At 41.8% G+C, this 19,193-nt stretch overlaps 1 protein-coding gene across 5 annotated transcripts in view; it reads left to right on the top strand.

The window, feature by feature from the left end:
- Positions 1–19,193, top strand: part of LRRC56 (leucine rich repeat containing 56) — an 84,176-nt gene that overhangs the window by 50,727 nt on the left and 14,256 nt on the right. For all 5 annotated transcript variants that reach the window (XM_085224382.1, XM_085224381.1, XM_085224380.1 and 2 more), the window contains 7 exons: positions 8,850–8,946; positions 9,088–9,285; positions 12,790–12,967; positions 14,580–14,771; positions 16,388–16,452; positions 16,914–17,047; positions 17,405–17,598. In XM_085224382.1, coding sequence (XP_085080508.1) covers positions 8,850–8,946; positions 9,088–9,285; positions 12,790–12,967; positions 14,580–14,771; positions 16,388–16,452; positions 16,914–17,047; positions 17,405–17,598 — 1,058 coding nt within the window. The remainder of the gene's footprint in view (positions 1–8,849; positions 8,947–9,087; positions 9,286–12,789; positions 12,968–14,579; positions 14,772–16,387; positions 16,453–16,913; positions 17,048–17,404; positions 17,599–19,193) is intronic.

Here is a 19,193-nt window from a genome sequence, read left to right as displayed (position 1 = left end):
CAGATACTTGTATTAAAGACAGAGGTGTTTGTCAACAGGTGATCTCTTTGTATTACAGCAGTGCTTACAGCCTGTAATGAGAGATCAGGGTCCTGTTGCATTACACTGTACTGACACACACAGAGAACTGCTGCTTTTACTTGGTCAGTGAATCTCTTTGTGTCCATATTTCAGTGCCCAGAGCAACACTGCTTGCTTTTACACTTGTTTTTTCTGCATGGGGAAAGCATTTATTTTCCAATGCAAGTTGGTTTCTTTAGGAAGTACTTCTACTGCTTCTTGTGTGTAGGCAGCCTGAAAGCCTTTCAGCAAATAAGGTTGCTGTGAAGTCTATCTTAAGATATTCTTTGAGGACTTTGGGTGCTTTCCAGGAGCTAGGAAAGAAAGCATCTGAGTTGAAACTTAATCTCTGTATTAATGCCTGCACATCCCTGGGAATATCATAAACCTTGGCAAAATTGCTGTGACCTCAAGTTTTATTTAGCAGTGATGGTTTTAAGGACATGCATATTATTGATTACAAAAAAAAAAGAGTAATGATTTGGGGAATAGAAACACAGCTATTTTTAGTTGACTGGATTATTTTCAGTAAAGCACCTTTAGCCAGTCTGCTTTAGACCTTAGGAAAACCTGATTCTCATCTCCAGCACCCTACATTCTATGTTGTCTTCCCCAATTGAAGCTCCCTTGCAACCCAGTGAGGTGCAGGGGGTTCTTTCCCCACATACTTCTCTCATGTATTGTTCTTTCTGGTGGGATAGTAAGCACAACACAACACTTTTCGCAGCGTGAACATGGCTAGTGAAATAGCAAATTAGGTAAATAATAGATAATGTTTGCAACAAGTCCATCAGCAGCTGCCTGCAAGCTAAGTCCATTGTTTAATGAATTGTTATGCTTATTCTCTGCCCACCATCTAAGTAGACACACCACTTCTCAAATATTTGGAAAAAATATGGGGATGTACTATCAGGACTGCATGTTCCAGGAGAATGGGAGACTAGAGAGGAGACAGTAGATGTTGTTCAGCTTTTCCCTTCTCTTGAGAAAGCCTGAAGACAGAGGCATCCTGCCTTCGTCCTCTGCCTTTTGAGGGTACAGTTTGCTCCCAAGGGAAGAATGCAGCCCTTACTCTTTCAAGTTCAGCCAGCAGAGACAATTTTTAAAAGCTGCAACTGTGGCTCTCACCCTTGTATACTATTTCCCTTTCTTTCATCAACAAAATACATATCATTTCCAAAGGGCACCTCTGAAATTCCATATTAGCTTCTGCTTTAGTCTTACAAGCACTGCTTGTTTAAAAGTAGCAGCTAGCTAAGCTACTGCCAGCTGCTTTTAGTGGTTGAGAAGCCTTGTGGGGGAGCTTTTGCTCACCTGACTCCAATCTGTGGGATTACAGGGGCATCCTCACTCTTTGTACCACCTGGAGATGCAATGGCAGCAATTTACAGATTACAGGAATTCGGTGGCTTTGTGGCTGAGCCATTGGACCAAGACTTCAAAAACACAACTCTGTTTTGAGATTAGCTGTGGTCTTTTCAGCTTCTTGTAGAAATGGGCTAGCTGCAGAAATTTGCCATCTCTTCAATCTCAGTTGTTCGCTTTATGTATTTACCCAGGGGCAGACACAGTCTTTTTATGAGTTACTTGTAAGGCTTTTCTTCATGGGGTCGTGATCTCAGTTACATACTGTGGATACTACTATAATATGATAAATAGCAATGTTAGTGGTAACTAGCAGAAACCTGGCAGCAAATAAGTGCTTTGTACACCCAGCTATTCGTGTTTGAAGCTGCTGTGTTTCAGATGTCAGAGCTGGAGATGCTTATGAAAATATACACCTTAGTCAGTGGTAAGACAGAATGGTTATAATCATCATCTGAGAAAACTCAAAGAATTGGGTTGGGAAGCAGTAGTCATTAGGCCATTGCTGGTGAAGTTATCCACCTACATTCATTTCCTCAACAGCTGTGGTCCAAGCAGGCATTAGAAGGGACTGGCCTTGCAGAAGCAGGCAGGAAAGTAATGGTAACATCATGTGCTTTGTTTGCAGGTTGCTTTGATTCTGTTCTTTGGGAGTTTGTCTGCCTCGTGGTTTATTGTGTATTTGTTTTGTTGCTTTTTTTGGAAAATCATTATGTTCAGTGGGAAATTATGTTTTCTTGGAGTTTGTTTTGGAAATTTGGAAAAGTCTTGGAAATTAAATTGCCTTGGAGTGCAAGGTAAGTGTTGATTTGGAAAAGGGAAGGATGGGGGAAGGGAATGAAGCTTTTCAATTCTATTAATTGGTTGGTAACTGCAAGCAATATGAATATGCAATGAAGGAATAAATAGGATTTTATTGCACAACCAGTTTTAATAATCTAATTTCTATAAAACATTCTCCATGTGGGATTTGATTTAGTTGTTCTCATTTTCTGTGGACGCGTTACTGTACGCTGAGGACATGTTGCTATTTTCCCACTTGCACACTTCTTTTTCTGTGGATTTATTTCTGATTTGCTCTTTGGTGAAGTTTTATCCCTCTGCCCTGAGATTGTTACAGACTGCATCAGGTCTCTCTGGGATGAATCAATACCTGCAAAAAAATACCAAAATGCCTTGATGTTTTAGGAAGTGAGATTTGGGATTCAGTCAGCGAGTATCACATGTGCCCATTCTTCACTCTTTGCCTTAAACTGCACTATGTGTTCTTCACATGGAGAACCCAGAGCTAAAGTTGATAATGAAACCTACCACCTGCCACAAGATTTCAGTAACAGAAATCTTGTGAAGGGTTGTGTGTTTTGTTTTAAGATTTTTAACACCGGAGAATCTTGTCAGTTCACTTGGAACTTTTATGAAATATTCCCTCTGCTTAATCTGCAGCATTAGAGGTTTCAGGCGTTGATTTTGAAAGATGAGATCTGCACTCAATCAAAGTTGCAATATATCTGTCACGTTCTGCCAAAGCTCAGACCTGGAACATCCTGCAAAGCAGGCACACAACATGTGCAAGTCTTAGTAGGTATTCATGCAGGAAATTCAAAGTGCTGTGGGATTTGCTCCTACATTGTAAATAACTCATTCTTTAACCATGGTTTCATTATCCTTTACTTTTTATATGTAAACTTTCAACAGTGAGAGTAAAGGACTGCCAGATCTATAGGAAATGGCAGTAGCTCTGGGGCTCTACTGAGGGACAATTGATACATGGATGTGACAGTTTTATTGCCTGAACTTTGCTCTTTGTTTGAAAATTCCCTTGCTCTTGTGGAGTATGTAAGTTGCAGCACTGTGTTGGGTTCTTCAGCATCACTGTGGCACAGCTTCATGGTAAGTAAAAAAGGTCAAGGGCAAGTGTTGGCCCTCAGCATCACACTGGCAACCCTTATTACTTTCATGCTGCAGGAGCTGAGTTAAAACAACTAACAGGTCACTGTTATCACTACACTACCTCATAAAATGCTACTAGATAGCTAAGCTGACAAGCAATTTTAAAGATCAAAAGTAAATTAAGAAAAAAATTCATTTTCCTTCCCACAAGTATGGTATGTACTTGTGTGTTTACAGAATCATTGTTCATGGCTGCAAGTACATCAACTTTGATCAAGCCCGTAATTCTCCTCTAGCTTTTGTGACAGCAACCAAAAACTAGAGCATTTGAAACTAAAACTTCAGGTCACTTTGCAATGCTATGAACTTTAACAGAATTAAATGTCAGGGTTAGTTTGTGCAGAACAACAAGTAGTTACGGCGCAGATCAGTTCTCCATTTCATTTACGAAGACCTCTGTCCTCTTGGTCTCTACAAGCACTTTTGGTTAAAATGAGGTACAATCTGACATGGAGAACAAAGGGCTTTCAAGTTGCTATGATGAGTTCAATGAGCCAGTGAGAAGATGCAGTAATGTATGAAGTGTCCCAAGCAGCATGACAGCAATGGGCTGGCCATGTGGCTCAGCAGCTGGGTTGCCCTCTGTTGTCATCTTCTGTCTCTCACCTGAGCATTTAAATTATTTTTTTAATAAGCAAGTAAACAAACAAACAAAAAAAGAAATAAAACTTTGAGATGCTGCCAGGCTGCCCCCAAAAATGAGACAACAGAGACACCCTACTGCCACTTGAGTACAGTGGATGCGAGGTGCAAGACAGAGCATCCAAGCCAACAGCTACAGCATCTTGCTACTTGAATTTTGAAGAATAGGTATGTAACCAAGCAAGGCTGCAGTACTGTGAAGCATCTCTCTGCAGCCAGCTCTTTGCATTCAAATGCAAAGTCATACTTGATAGCAAAAGGACACTGCAGGGGGCATGAGGACATTGCCTTAGCATTGCTTGCAGGGTTGGGGTGTGTCATGGATTTGATCAATCAGTTTTATAATTCTAAACGCTTTACAGCTATTTGAGAGTACAATGAAACTATTTGTAAGCTTCCTATTGGAACATGTGTTACTGATTTAAATAATATTCAGGCCTTAAAAGTTTTTGCTTCTGATGTCAGAATTATCAGTACAACAGAATCATTGTGTATTGACATATGGACTAGATCGTTGTCGTCGCTGTATGGCTTGCTGAGTTCAGGGTGATCTCTGTAGATCAGTGGTTTTCTTTCTTTACTTGGTAAGACATTAGCTCAGTCACTCTTAAATTCAGATTCCCTCCAGTCACCGACATGTTCACTTTAAGTGACCTTTAAAAATAAATACCAGCATCAAGCCCAATTTCAGATATATTGCTACTGCAGATTTATTTCACAGATGTGTGTGTGCTTTCGAGTACTGTTTGCAAGTTCAGTGGATTTAGTGTTTTATTTATAGGTGGATGATTCTAAAGCAATTTCCAAAAGAAACGATGATCTTGAAGCTGATGGATGTGCAGGACTATGCTCTGTTAGGGCTGTGCTGTTGTGTTTACTGGGTAGCTTGAGCTCAGTGGAGCTACCCAAGATTTATTGTAGTGAAACCAAGAACAGGATTTGGCTCTGTAGGTCTGTTTTTCATCCAGCAGAATTTTGGCTCAAACGAGTCAATCCCTGAAGAACAAGGAGGCTGGATTAATGGAAGAACATGTTATTATTTCTCAAACTATTATTAGGTGTTGTGAGCCAAACTGTTCCTTGCCCCTGCGCTCTTCCCCAAGCTTTGGGGAGTGATGACAAGATGGGAGCATCGCATTTCATGGGAAAAATCTTGAATGGTTGTGCACAAGTGAGAGGGTGCTGCCAAGACCCTCACAGAACACAAAGCTGTTCAATGAGTTCCATTCCCTGCAGCAGTGTCTGGAGCTTTCAAACCCTTCTGTTTATTCATTTTCATGGGGGGAGAAAAAAGTTATATATGAGTATATGTAAGCTTGTGGCATTAAAATGGAACTAGGAAAGTCTTTGTTGGTTTCCTAGCACTTTTAGGTGCTAAAAATGTGTTTGGGTGTTCAGCATGTGTTCTGTAGACAAATGTTCAGTTATGTTTGTGGGGTAATTAGTAATTTTTTTTTTTTTTTTTGTGACCTCAGAGGCTGTAATCCCGTTTGTCACAATCAGAGTGATGATGCACACATTCTCACCCTGTGCTCTGTCTTTCTGCATCAGACCTGACCCATACAAACCACTGCAAAATTTATAGCTGCTTTACCCATTAATTCCTTGCCTTTCCTGTGAAGTTACCAGCTTCCACATCACTCAGGATAGGACACTTGTCTACTGGAACTGAACTAGCTGATGTGTATATTAATGGAGCTATGTTTCCCTTGTAGTGTCCTCTAGTTCCTTCTATCTGTTGTTTGCACAGCCCCCTTGCATGCATGCAGTGAGGTAATGGCCTGAAGTTGTGCCAGAGGAGGTTCAGGTTGGCTATTGGAAAACATTTCTTTTCAGAAAGAGAGGTGATGCAGTGGCACAGGCTGCCCAGAGGAGTGGTGGGAGACCACCTGGAAGTGTTGAAGAGCTGTGAAGATGTGACACTGAGGGATGTGGCCAGTGGGAACAGTGGGGTTGGACTGATGGTTGGACTAAATGATTTTAGAGGTCTTTTCCAACCTTTATGATTCTATGCATGCTTACAAACCCACATTGCCCTGACCCTTGGAAGCTGTACGTGCCAGATGCAGCAGGGCTAGGCCCAGAGGAGGCACTCCCTTCTCTTGCATGCTCTGAAGTCCTCCTCCCACCAGCCAGAATATTTCAGAAGTGTTTTCAGAAGTGCAGGTGCATGCGGTTGTCTGTTGGGAGCTGCTTGCTCCGAGGAGCTACTCTGCTGTTTAACCCTGCAGCCTTACAGCAGCCGTACTCTCAGGAGGGATCATCTGTGCCGTAATTAATGAGGGAGTTCTTCTGATATTGCAATGAGATTGACACAGCTTCCAGATGAGCCTTTTGTTAGTTACCAAATAAAATATTTGCAGGTGCACTTTGCTGCAGTAATGTCTCAGACTGAACATCACTCGCTGTGGATGTGGGAGTAAAGAGCTGCAGGGCCGATATTTGATTGTGACCCATAAAGTTCACCCCTCCAGCAGCCAGGAGAATGCCTGAAGATACATTAGCTGATGATTCACAGTGAATACACAGTGAATACATGCACAGAGCTGTGCATGACTCTGTAGGCAGTGTGAGCAGGAGCTGGTCACGTTCTTGTGCACTTGATTCAACCGAAGCCAGCTCTGGAATTAAAAACCATAACTGTCCAATTCACACACTGGGGAAAATATGATTTAACTCTGGGACCATTTGACTTCTGGGTAGGAGCAAGGACTGCTTGTTCCAAATGTATTGTAGCAGGAGAAGGGGTGGCTGTTTCTTCTCAGGGCTTTGTGTAAAGCCACTTGGGAATGAACAAATGGCTTTGTTTCGCCATCCTGTGATGGTGATTAACAGAAGGAAAAACAATAATAACAAACATACTATCAGAAACTCCTTTTGTGGTAAAACACCGTTAGGAAAGAAGTACAAGACAATTGAAATCATGAATCATACCACGCCACGTCTAAAGGAATCACATTAGGATTGTCCTCGCTTCCTCTAGGCCAATCAGCACTGTTCATCAGAAGCACTTGCTTCAGCAGTGTGACAATGGGGATGACCACTCTCATTGACTTGTGTCCATTGGCTTACTGAAAAGGTGATTCTGCACCAAAATTAACCTGAAAATTGAAAAGCTGATCAGCACTCTAAGTGGGCCATGAAGTGAGCAGTGTATTTCCTTTGCATTACTGGTGCCTGCTATATTTGAGCCTACTGGTGTATTGCCCTTGGCTGATGGTAGGTTCTGCTTTTACATTTAATTTAATTTCTTTCTTATTATGGGCACGCAACTTACAAATCTAATAATAAATTTCTGTAACTATTGCTTTGGAAGGCATCTGTTCCTTAAGGAAGCCTTGGGATGACTGTTTGCTCTATTTATGAAATAAGCGTAGTGCAGGTAGTCTCTGAAAGCTCTTTTACAAGGTCTGGAGATGCGATGACATACAAGGAGCAGCCTTTGACAGAGATATGTCATTTGACAGAGATTTTTCTGACTTGCTTTGCTTTGACCATTTTCTCTTGCCGTGGCTTGTCCCAAGTGTTCAGGCAGTGGAAAAATAACAAACAAAGCAAAGATAATGATACCTCAGTCCCACTTGTGAAAGCACTCCTGAACCAGTGGGCTGACTGGGTGTGCAGCAGCCCTGGAGCATGCAATTTGCTATGATCTCTTTTGCTGCAAATCTGCATCAAAGCTGCACAAAGTTCTCTGAGGGCAGCGCAAAGCTGTTCTTTTTCCCCATGGCCCACAGAGATAAGGCACAAATAAGCAAGCTGTTACGTGTACTCCAAGATGAGAAGAGAGCCTGTGACCATATTCTTTTATCTTCTGCAATTTTTCCCTAGAAAATGCATTAATGCATATATTAAAAAAGATCACTAATCCACAGTTTTGAAGTCCAAGAGCCTCTCTGTAGGAACTCCAGTTGAGCCTCTGCCTCCTCTGATAAGTTTATCTGCCTCTGTGTTTAGTTGCTCACTTCAATTAATTTGTTTTTTATAATGCAGATAGTCTGGTATCACAGCTATGGGAAAGAATTCTGGGCTTCTTTGGGTTGGCTTGGGGTTTAATAAGGCAATGCATTTTATTATTATTTTTTTAATTTAGTAATGGCTTCATGCAATTTAATGTTACCAAAGACAAAAGGTGCTCCCAGTTCCCCATCTTGATTTGCCACTTCTTTTGCATTTTGTGATGCCTTTTTCTATACTGACACTATTGTGATACAGTATGAACATTCCACATACATGGAGGTAAGCAGGTCGATGTATGATTCTCTGGATTAGGACTGGAAAGTTTGGAGTTCATACAAATTGTTCATTTTCTACATTTTGCTGGAGCTACAAAGTGAGCAAATTGGATGGAACAAATTCTAATTTTCTGCGGATTGGAATAAAATGTTATCTGGTAAGAGTGCCATTCCCTTCAATTGCAAAAACACAAAAGAGGTAACTTAATGGAATTACAGAGCAAGATGACTGTGAGTCAGTCTAAATATGTTCGTTTGGGTTTATATGTGTAGGGTAAATGGTGCCAGCATAAATAATCCTCACTCAGTTCTTAGCACGTAGGTGCAATTTATGAAAGAACTACCATGACACAGCTCTTGGAAGAATCTTTTTCAAGCAGAACTGGAGAGGCATGTTGACACATGAGCAAGGATCTCTGTGGAGGAAAAGCTTGCATTATAATTGCATTTCCATCTTTGAAGGTGACATTTTAAATGACATTTCTTGTAAAAAATGTGTTTTGATAAAAGTAGCAATGACCTAATTCTAGGGAAAAGAAAGCGAGTCCTGAGTTCCTTTGTCCATTCAAATAGAGCTTCCATTATTTCTTTCTTAAGGGATCTTGGAACCACGTTGTCCCATCTCCACGTGCTGTGGATGGTTTGCTGTGGGCTCTTGGATTTAGATGGAATCTCTGCCTGCAGCTCTCTAAAAGTAAGTATCAATGTGTCCTGCCAAACAAGGATTTGATACCTACCTTCACTTGATATTTTCTCTTTAATTGTAGTCTTTATTTTGCAAATACTGAGTGTTCCTAATGTGAACCTGTTAATACTTTTGTTTCCTTCTGCTGAGGAACTCTACATAGCCTACAACAAAATCTCAGACCTGTGCCCACTGAGCTTTTTGGATCACCTTGAGGTTTTGGACCTGGAAGGAAACAATATTGAGGACATCAACCAGATGCAATACCTGGGGCTTTGCTGCAAACTGCGCAGCCTGACAGCTCAGGGCAACCTTATTTGTCTAAAGCCAAATGCAGAATCTGCAGAGGTGAGAGCATGGTTTGTACAGATTATGTTAATTTTTTGTAGTGTTTTTAAAACGTGTGTTGCAAATGAGAAATATGTCTTTCAATTGTATTAATCTGAGTGATGACATGGGACACATTTCCTATGTTTTGTTTGTGTAGATTTTGTCCTCTTGTGGATGTTGTCTCTCACATAAGCACAAATGATGTACAAAGAGTTCTGGTTAGGAGTCAGGCCTGTTCCCTGTCAGTGTGAGACTTCCTACCTGTGAGAATGGGATTAAACTAGAGATCATCTTAGGACTCAACTGTGTGATATGAAGTCTTAAAGGAGGCCCAATGAGAGCATGGACCTCAGCTGCATGGATCCTTCCAGCTTGTTAGGGTTCTTTACAGCCAGTTAGAAAGTAGCTAATGTTTCTCTTATGGGATGTGCCACCTGAAATTTCTCAGTTAGATAGCATTCTTTAGGCTTTTGTATTCTTTTGGAGGATCACCTGTCCAACAGCAGTTTCTTCAGAATCACCATTCTCAAAACTTGGAGTGGATGCTTGAAGTAACTAGCAAAAGCTGTATTGTCGGAATTGCTTGTTGTCCTTTCCCTGAAAGGGTTAAAATGCAATGACCAGAAAGACATTTGTAAAAGCTGGAGGTACATCTCTTACATACTGAAATGATAAAATCAGTTCTGAAAAGGTATTTTGGTAAGTGCAGGAGATTCTTTGTGTCACAGAGGTGATGATAAAGCAATATGTGATCTGCCTTGGGTTTCAGGGTGGTCTGCTAGAAAAGTAAGGAAGATCTAATTTTATGTTTATGTTAATGTTATTTTATTTTATAATTTTAAAGCTGTACTGCTCTCTTTCATTTTACCTAACCTCAAAATATTAGTATTCTTGAGGTATAACAAAAAACATATTGGCATCTGCTCAGAAGGTAACTGGAAGAAAAGTTTAAGAAATTGGTCAAAAAAGTCTGTTCTTCATTTTGGTCACATGAGGTCTAGTACATACCAAAGGACAGCTTGCAGCTGGCACACTATGTACTTTCATCCACATATGTGTAGATACATAATCGACAGTATTCACTAAGGGTAGCGCATCCCACAGTGGTGCCATAAGGAGCCAATAATGCAGGAGTAAGAAAGCAGGAGCTGGGGCTGTGTATCCACTGTGCCATGTTCCATAGCTTCCCTGTATGTTTCAAAGGGGTCATACTCATCCCACTAATTTTCATGAAAGGATGGATTTGATACTTGTCCTGGACTTAATCCAGAAAACTGAGGTGTTATCAGTGAAACTCAATATTGTAGTGGATATTTTGCATCTCCACGTTTTTAAGATGCAAGAGTTTCTGGGATGAAATTATTGGTTTGACTGTATCCCTCAATAAAAGCAGCGGCAAAAGGTAGTGCTTTAGTTATCTTGATTTTCCTCTCTGGAATCCAAAACACGGTATTATACACTCATTTTCTGTTTTGAGCTGTTAGGAGTGTACTTCAGAGACCACTCTTGCAGCTGTTTATATTCATTTATATTCAGTGATTTCTCTATCAACATTCCTCTCTTGTCGCAGATGTAATTCTGAGAGAAACACCCAAATATTCTTACAGTAAAGAAGCACTGCCTGCTTCTGATGGACAATCACCTGAATTACAGAAAAGAGTGAGATATGGGTTCTGATTCCTCAATCTTCTTGTTGTGAGGCTTTGCTGTAGCTCTGTAAGAGCTCTCCCATTTATTTGTTTCTAACGTATGGAATGGCCCAGCTAGATTTACTGCTCTTTGTTCATAGTGCCTGCTCGCTCTCTGTAATTTGATTTTCAGATGAGCTCATCTTCCTCTGTTATCTAAACCAACAGCAACAACCCAATGATAAATGTTGCAGCCTCTCTTGCAGTAATGTACCATGAGCGTAACATGATGCTCTGCTTAAGCAGGACATGGCTGCAGATTGGCTGCAGCCCAGGCTCTGCTCAGAGCACATGCAGTACGTGGTAGCATGGTGATTGGTTGACTCATTTTCTAAATTAAGATGAAAGGCTCAGTTGGAGGAGTGTGGTGTCTGCCCCTTAACAACAACAATTACACGCTTTATTTGGCGAGCTCCCTCTGCCAGCCTTGCTGCTGTGCTGTGTGGAGGGAGGGGAGTGTACAGCCATCCAGCTATCTCCAAAAGGTTTCTGTTCATGACAGCTTTGTGAGATTTTCTAGTGCTGCTTGTAATGTCCTGGAAAGCACGACATCAATCTGCATCAAGCAATTCATTTATAGGTGGCTGATATGTCTCAGGGAAACCACCTATGCATTTTCTGCCACTAGGAATGCACTCTTGTTTTATACTTATTGAAGTCAAAGGAAGCATATGAGATCACCACCACTTTTTACTGCCATTTGTTATCCAAGATGCTTCCCACTGCAGTATTTCCATTACATTCCTGGGCTAGTATTAGATATGAAAGTTGGTGGCCCTCCATGCAGCAGGGAAGTTGAAGCTTGATGATTCTTGAGGTCCCTTCCAACCCAAGCCATTCTATGATTGCAAAGCTGAATGCCCCACTGCCCTGAGATATTGCTAATCTTTCCCAAAGATGAAAGTGTTACCTGGAAATGTCTTTCTACTGCTGGAATCCAAACCAAAATGGACCAATTCATACATGGTACAGTCATAACTGTTCTGGATTGTTTTGTTGCCTAGAGGTCCCAGACCTCGGCATGGGTTCATGAATGATTTTATTCATGGTCAGCTTTGCCCGCATGTACAGAAGGGGCTGCATCAATGCTTTCCCCACTGCTTGTCAGTGAGACCATGTATGTCAGGAGTGATAGTGTTGTTGTTCCAGTGCATGGAAATTAAATCCCAAAGCAGTCAATTTTAGTCTCTTGTGCACTTGCTGTTGGCATGCAACCTCCTGCAGAAGGTAGCATAGTTTGAAATAAGTCATCTCTTCTAATGATGTGTAAAATCACACGTGAATACCCTGAAGACTGCCCTAGAAAATCAATGCAGCTCGTTCACTGCAGCTTGTTTATAGCTGTGCCTTCATCCATCACCAAGCATAGCTGCACTCGTAATGTATTTTCAGTCTTGCTATCACCTTACTGTTGATGTGGCAACCAGAGAATCACAAAACCAGGGGGAGAGGTTGGGCAAATGCTGAGGATGCCCAGGCTTTCTGTGGACATCAGGTGGATGCCTTCACTTCTGTACAGCATATGTAGTATAATGAAGATAGAATTCTAAGTCATCAGCAGATGAACAGCAGAGGGGCCATGGACAGGGGAGAATATGTTTGCATTCAGAATGTGCTCGTGAATGATGTCAGTAGAAATTATATGAGTAGAAAACACAGTGAAAGGTAACTTTTGATGTTTTTTATTTCTGTTGGGTAAGGCAAATGGGTTTACTTCATAGAGGCATTTGAAAGTATATGGCAGTAATAGAAATCGAACGCTGTTTTGCTGCTGATGGAAGTCCACAGTCTGTTAAACAAACTGCTCAAGTGATCGCTTTCTCAATTTCTCCAGGAACTAGATTACAATTACAGAGCTGAAGTGAAAAAACTCATTCCCCACCTGGAGTATTTGGATGGAATACCAGCAAGCCAGACTGCTGTCCCTCCTTCCAATAAGATGAATGAGGACTGGCTAATCATCAAGGAATCCATCAAGGAGGGTGGTTTGCCCAGAGACATTTCATGGTTAGGTACGTCAGATTTCCCATCAGGGTTCATTTTTCAGGTTATGAAGTGTGAAAAGGAAAGCCAAAGAGCTAGCTGGCTTCTTCAGAGCCAAAGCTTAATTGCAGAGAAGTGACAAAGGACTTGGTCGTCTTCACATGGGAAATGGGGAAGCTGGAATTCAGCATGCTGCAAATTTAAATGAAAGCTGTTCAGTGCTGGCCACCAAGATCAGAGAAATGCACACAACTTGTAAAGCATCAAGTAAATCCAGCAGTAGCTGGGAGCCTGTGCTCAGTATTCTTTCTGTGTGATTAGAAGAAGCAAAACTTGGAAATTGTTTCAACAACAGCTGCTCTCAGCATTTTCTTTCTATGGTAGGAATCAATCCCATGTTGCATGGAAGTAGCAGTATTTTCTACTCCAGTGTAATAATAGCAAAGGGAGTTTGGTCACCACTTCCTAATGGCAGCGGAGCTGCACGATCTTGAAATACCTCAATTCCACTTTCTTTTTCTCCATGATTAAGTCCATTACATTCATTAGGATAGAGTAAATGGGTGGAAAATAAATCTTTTGTCCCCTTGCTCATAGCCTTGGTTATAGTTCAAATGTCTGTGCTCTTACATATCGTGCTACATGCACTTTACCACATCCCATTAAATATTACAAAGTATTTCCTATAACTGCTCCTGTTGCTTCCCATTAACGCGGGCAATGTCGTTGGCTTCCTGACCCCCACCACTATAATTTGCCTGCCAACTGTACTCCATTAAAAATTTAGTTTGTTTTGGAATAAATACATACGTTTGTCATTTATTTAATCCCCGCGGATGCAGATCATTAGATGTAGTAGTAGCTATGGTAGTGAAAAATTCCATTAAAATCTGATCCCTCAGTGATCCCCATTTGGCAGGATCAACTGTGGTTCAGAAGACTAGTTAACAGTGTGGACTGAGGGAAACTGTGTGGAATGAGCTCAGAATTAGAGTTTGTTTTGTTGTCTAGTGTAGCTGGAGTTATATTTTTGCCTTTGGCTATAAACTGGAAAGTTCATATGGTCAGGTTTAGGCATCCCCATGCTTTCTTCCTTCCTATTGCAATACATACTCTGCATCTACTGTGTGTTTCATGGTTCTTTAGGAACAACTACAACCAAGATAACTTGAAGGTCTCTAACACTCAGCTCTTAATGAAATGACCCTATTATTACAGTGCCAATTGCTCCACTGTAGAGCTGCTAGATGCTCAATACTTTAAAATGCAAGCTATTCATCTAGGCACTGAAATGAAATTTGCCCTCCTACAAATTGGTAGCTGCACATGCTATTGGCACAGCCTTGCTCTGCTCCCTGGACAGCAGGCATTTGAGCAGGTAGGAGTTCAAGGCTCTGTCTGCCTCCACTAGCTTTTGTATAATCCATCCTATCCTGTACCACTATGAAATTCAATTATCACTTTTCTTTCTGGTGTGAGAATTATCTGTCTGGAAAAATCTATTACTGCAATTCCCAGGTTTCCATAATTTGTGTATGTGGTTTGCCCTAAATGATAACTGGTGAAATGACTGTCTCCGCCAGCATTGTGATGGTGTGGTTTAAAGCCACTGTGCTTACACTGGTAAAACTTCTCTCTTAGGTCCATGTGCAATGGCAAGGCAGCCTGGATCCAGCCCAAGACTTCCTAAAACTTCCAGACCTGGAACTGCACAGTGGTCTGCTAGTGCAGGAAGTTGTAGCAATTCCCATCTCTTGTACAACAGCTCTCCTCTTCTAGATCCCACTATTTCTGAAGACCTGTTTCTAGATGACTCCAGTGATTTGACACATGGTAGTGTAATTTTTTAATCTTGTTCTTTCCCTCACCTCCACCTGCTTCTGGATATTATTATTGCTGATGAGAACCTGGATGCTTTGAATAACACCCAACTATGCCATTGCTACATCAGGCTCAGCTTACACAAAGAAACCTGGGCTCGTCTTGTTCGATCTTTGTAATGTGATCCATACAGCCTAGTTCTCTAGACAGGTGTGCTGATGCACCTTTGCTCCCCTGTGGATTATGCACTGGAAGGTGCAGTATGTGATCTACAGACTCATAATGCAGCAGGATAACTACCATCAAAACCCACTTGATATATCATTTCTACTTGCCCAGAGAAGCTGTGGATGCCCTATCCCTGGAGGCATTCAAGGCCAGGCTGGATGGGGCCCCGGGCAGCCTGTTCTGATGGGTGGCAGCTCTGCCCATGGCATTGAGGTTGGAGCTCAGTGATCTTTAGAGTCCATTCCAACCATTCTGTGATCAATGACTCCATCCTTTTGGGTTTCCAGGGCTGGATCAATAAAAGAATTCAGTTCCTTGGTTTCACATACCTGATCTGCAGGCAAGCTCAAACCTCAGTTGTACCAATGCCTTGCTGTGCCCTGACAGCCTGGGTCTGCCACATGGGAGCACCACCATGTTAGCACCACCATGTTAGCATAAATGGAGGTGAGGATGGAGGGCCCTGGGCTTCCCAGGCTCATTCAGAATAAATGACATCCACGCTTCCTCAGCTGCATCCTTGTTCTTCTGGGGGCAGGTGACAGCATGGACATGACGTAGGTCAAGGAAATCAAACTGGAGAACAAAGACGTCTCTGAGATCTGCTGACTGGACTCCTGGGGACAGCTGGTTAGAAAGAGAATTCACTTTTCATAGGGAAATGCAGGACTTCCTAAAGCATCCTTACCTCATTTCTCTGACAGGACTTAGATTCTGCAATTCCAGTATCTCTGAAGGGGCAGACTAGATAGGAAGAAGCAGTGGTTGCCTCTCCCAGGCACCAATCCCACCTCAGTTCCTGACTGTAGGTAGGAGTTAAGAAGAAGATTGGAATGAAGCAGTGTGGCATTAACAGCTGAGTGTAGATTCAAAAAAGTGCATGGAAGCTGAGTACAGCTTGCCAGAGAATGAGACCATAACTTCGCTTTTTAGGCACTAGCTCTACTGATAGTGACCGCTTCACCGAATACTCACTGCTTCTTTCTTCTCCTTTGCTGCCTTGCCTCTTGTTTTGACAAGAGCATCTGCACAGGCATATGGAGAACCTGATTCTGTTCAAGATCAGCTGAAAAATGATCCAGCAAGACAAAAACAAAACAAAACAAAAAAGTCCATATTCTGTTTAAATCTGGATCTGTTCCCTGCTCTTATTTGCCACTGAGCCCCACACGTGTGTACCAGCACAGTGGGAGAGACAGGGCAGGAGCAGGAAGAGAGATTCTGGGAGGAACAAAGAAACTGCCTCTTAGCATCAGTGTCAGCCACATGAGCTACACAGTGAGCCTACACCATGAAATATTACATCCCTTTGTATGCAGGAAATGATGCTGACTGATGTTAAAGACAGCACAGTTTGCTAAATGCTGGAATGATTTATTTATTTTTTTCTTTTCTCTTAGGACTCAGCCAAGTTATATGTGGGAACCCCATCAAGGCCCTTCGTGCAAGGAGGCTAAAGCTAGGTGTATGTTTTTCCTGTATACTTCATGTTCCTGCCTGGTCGCCCACATAAATCTTACGATGAACTGAGTTTCCACTGTGGTTTGAGTGGCTCACTCTCTTCTATGGACCCAAAGCCCCACATTCTTGTCAACCTACTAATCAAAGCCCAAGTCAAAATGACAATATTTGGTGGCATTTCTACAACAACTATTTAGCAGAAGATTTTTCAGCGGTTTGATGTTGGCGTAGTCAGGTCTATGAGGTGGTTGCTGTTGATTAAGTAAATACAAAGTGTGTTGCTCTCAATGATAGAGCGGTCCTGTGGCCATACAAGTCAGCTTGTTCATGTCAGAGGGCGAGTAACTGAGTGAGAGAACATCCATAGCGTGTGCAGTCTGGCTTATAGGTTATCCTCTATGATCCCTGAGGTTCAGCGTGACCGAAGTTCCTGAGGTCATCATGACTACTTGTGTCATTTTTCAGCCACCTGCAGCGAGCTCCTTGAAACTGCGCAGTCTGAAGATAGAAAACCCTGACATCTCAGTAGAAGGAGGAGATGTGAGCCAGGAAGATGTCTTCTCTGTGCCGAGCGTGTGGAGAGAACAGCATAAGCCGTGGTGAGAGTGTGGGAGAATTCTTGTTATGCAATAGAGCAGGGCTTCGTTTTCTGCTGTAAAATAAAACAAACTCTTTGGCCACCTGGTGGCAGATCCGTGGGATAGCCTTCTGCCTTCTCACCCTGCAGATTGGGATGGCTCATCCCTGCTGGGAAGCCTGTGGGATGGGGAAAGAAACGCTTTCAGATGATCAGACACAACGTCTGATCCATTTAGGATGATTCTGAATATCAGCAGGTAAGTGGCAAAGCACTGTAAGTGGCTAAATCCGCAGACTCATTGTTTGCTTGCACTTTGCTTACTGCATATTCTCAACTCAAGGCTATACTCAGTGGTGAAACACTTCCCGTTGTCCAGGTGCCTGCACACAGCTCAGCAAGAAAGTGTCATCCCAGCAGCAAAGCTAGCTACAGATGATGAGGAAGAGGATGAAGGCTGCAGCCTAGCCAGCGGCGGTGAGAGTGAGCTGAGGGACACCTCAGATGAGGATCTCACTGAAGGGATTTCACCTGATTCTTCTTGCCATTCCTGTCTCTCACAGTCCTCCTCAGGTATTGGACCTAAACCTCCAGAGAAGGGTTGACACTCTTCTGTAGGGGCAGATGCTAGTAACTGTTGACTGATACATTTTTTAGGAACTGCGTTGTTTCATGGGGTCTGACACCTAGTGTCTGCTCAGGACGTAGTGACCAATTGTGTTGGCCGTCAGTTGGTGTATTTCAACACAGATCTGTAGATCTGTAGAATTAAGGGAAATAAAGCTCATCTTACACCACCTTAGCATTCTGGCTAGATGAAGGATGTGCCTTTGTCTTTCATCTTGTGTCACTGATTTGTGGTGCTGTTAGGTGAGTGTAAAATACTGTTGTTCCAACCGAGCTATTTTACCCCAGTTGGCACCGATGCGGGTAATGTCTGAGCTGATGATTAAGGTGCAAGTGGGCTGCTGGGAATTCTGGGAAGACATTCAGTAGAGTGTTTAAAAATGAAATGTGCTCTTTTGCTCAGGAAGAAAGCCAAAGACCTCTCTGGAATTGCACTTACATGAATGAGAGCGGAGTTGTTGAATATCGTATTTAAGGTTATTAGAAACATTAATAATGGTTATTCCAAGTACGTATCAAGTAGAGGAGATTAAAAAAGTATGACTTAAATCTATTTCCACTGTTAATAGCCACATTTTTTACTTCAGTAGGTATTAGTGTGTGAGATGTGGCTTTACATTTATTTCAAGGGCTAAATGAAGCTATTAAAATTTGGGAAAATATTATATTTTTTTTTTCCAAATATATTTGTAACAAAAAATGTAAGCATCCTAATTGGAAAAAATAATTGAGTAATTCAAAGTCTCATCTGTATAAAATGTAAAGTAAGTGATATCTCCTTAACAAGGATAGAAACAGATTGGAAAAATGTAAAGAAATAGCCTATTGTCCAGTGACCACAAAAATCTCAGACCATGATCTAATGATCTATTTAGATTTAAAATGATTTTTAGATTTAAAATGATTTCTTTAGATTGAGTATGATTTGCTGTGATCTCCAAACATCTCAGTGTGCCAATGCCGTACCTCGCAGAAGTGGATGAGCATAAGTTGTTGAGATCTGTCAATGAGGTTGACAAGTCAACAAGGTTGACTGAATGGTTTGAAATCTGGTGTCACCTAAGGGTGGAATGGATGACCCGGATCCCAGATCATAAACAACTGGTCCTCATGACTAAGGTTATATAGAACAAACACAAAACAGGAGCCTTTGGTCACTGTGCCTAACAGACAGACATGTTTTGCAGAGCAAATACCTGATAGAAGTTTGAACGCTGATTGACTTGATTCAACAAGATACTTAAAAATAAACTTGACTTCTGTGAGTTGAGACTTTGTTTGAAGATTTGGAAAGCACTTAACTCTAGAAGTTTGTCCTAGTTGGTGTGATTTTCTGGGAGCAGAGCTCGTTGCTGGAAATAATCCTGACCAGGAAAGGACAAGTTATTGGAGCTAAACTGCTCCTATTTAAAAGTGCATGAAGCATCAGGTCTATATAATCTGCATGCTTTGGAGTCTTTCAGTGATATTTCAGGCTCTGGAGTCAGGCATGCCGTTCTTTCAGTGTATCTTTAAAACAAACATCAGATTTAGTCATTTTT

The sequence above is a fragment of the Meleagris gallopavo genome, chromosome 5 (assembly GCF_905368555.1).
Source record: "Meleagris gallopavo chromosome 5, MGAL_WU_HG_1.1, whole genome shotgun sequence".
Lineage (NCBI taxonomy): Eukaryota > Metazoa > Chordata > Aves > Galliformes > Phasianidae > Meleagris > Meleagris gallopavo.
Note: the sequence above shows the minus strand (reverse complement) of the source record. Positions and strands in the feature narration are given on the sequence as shown.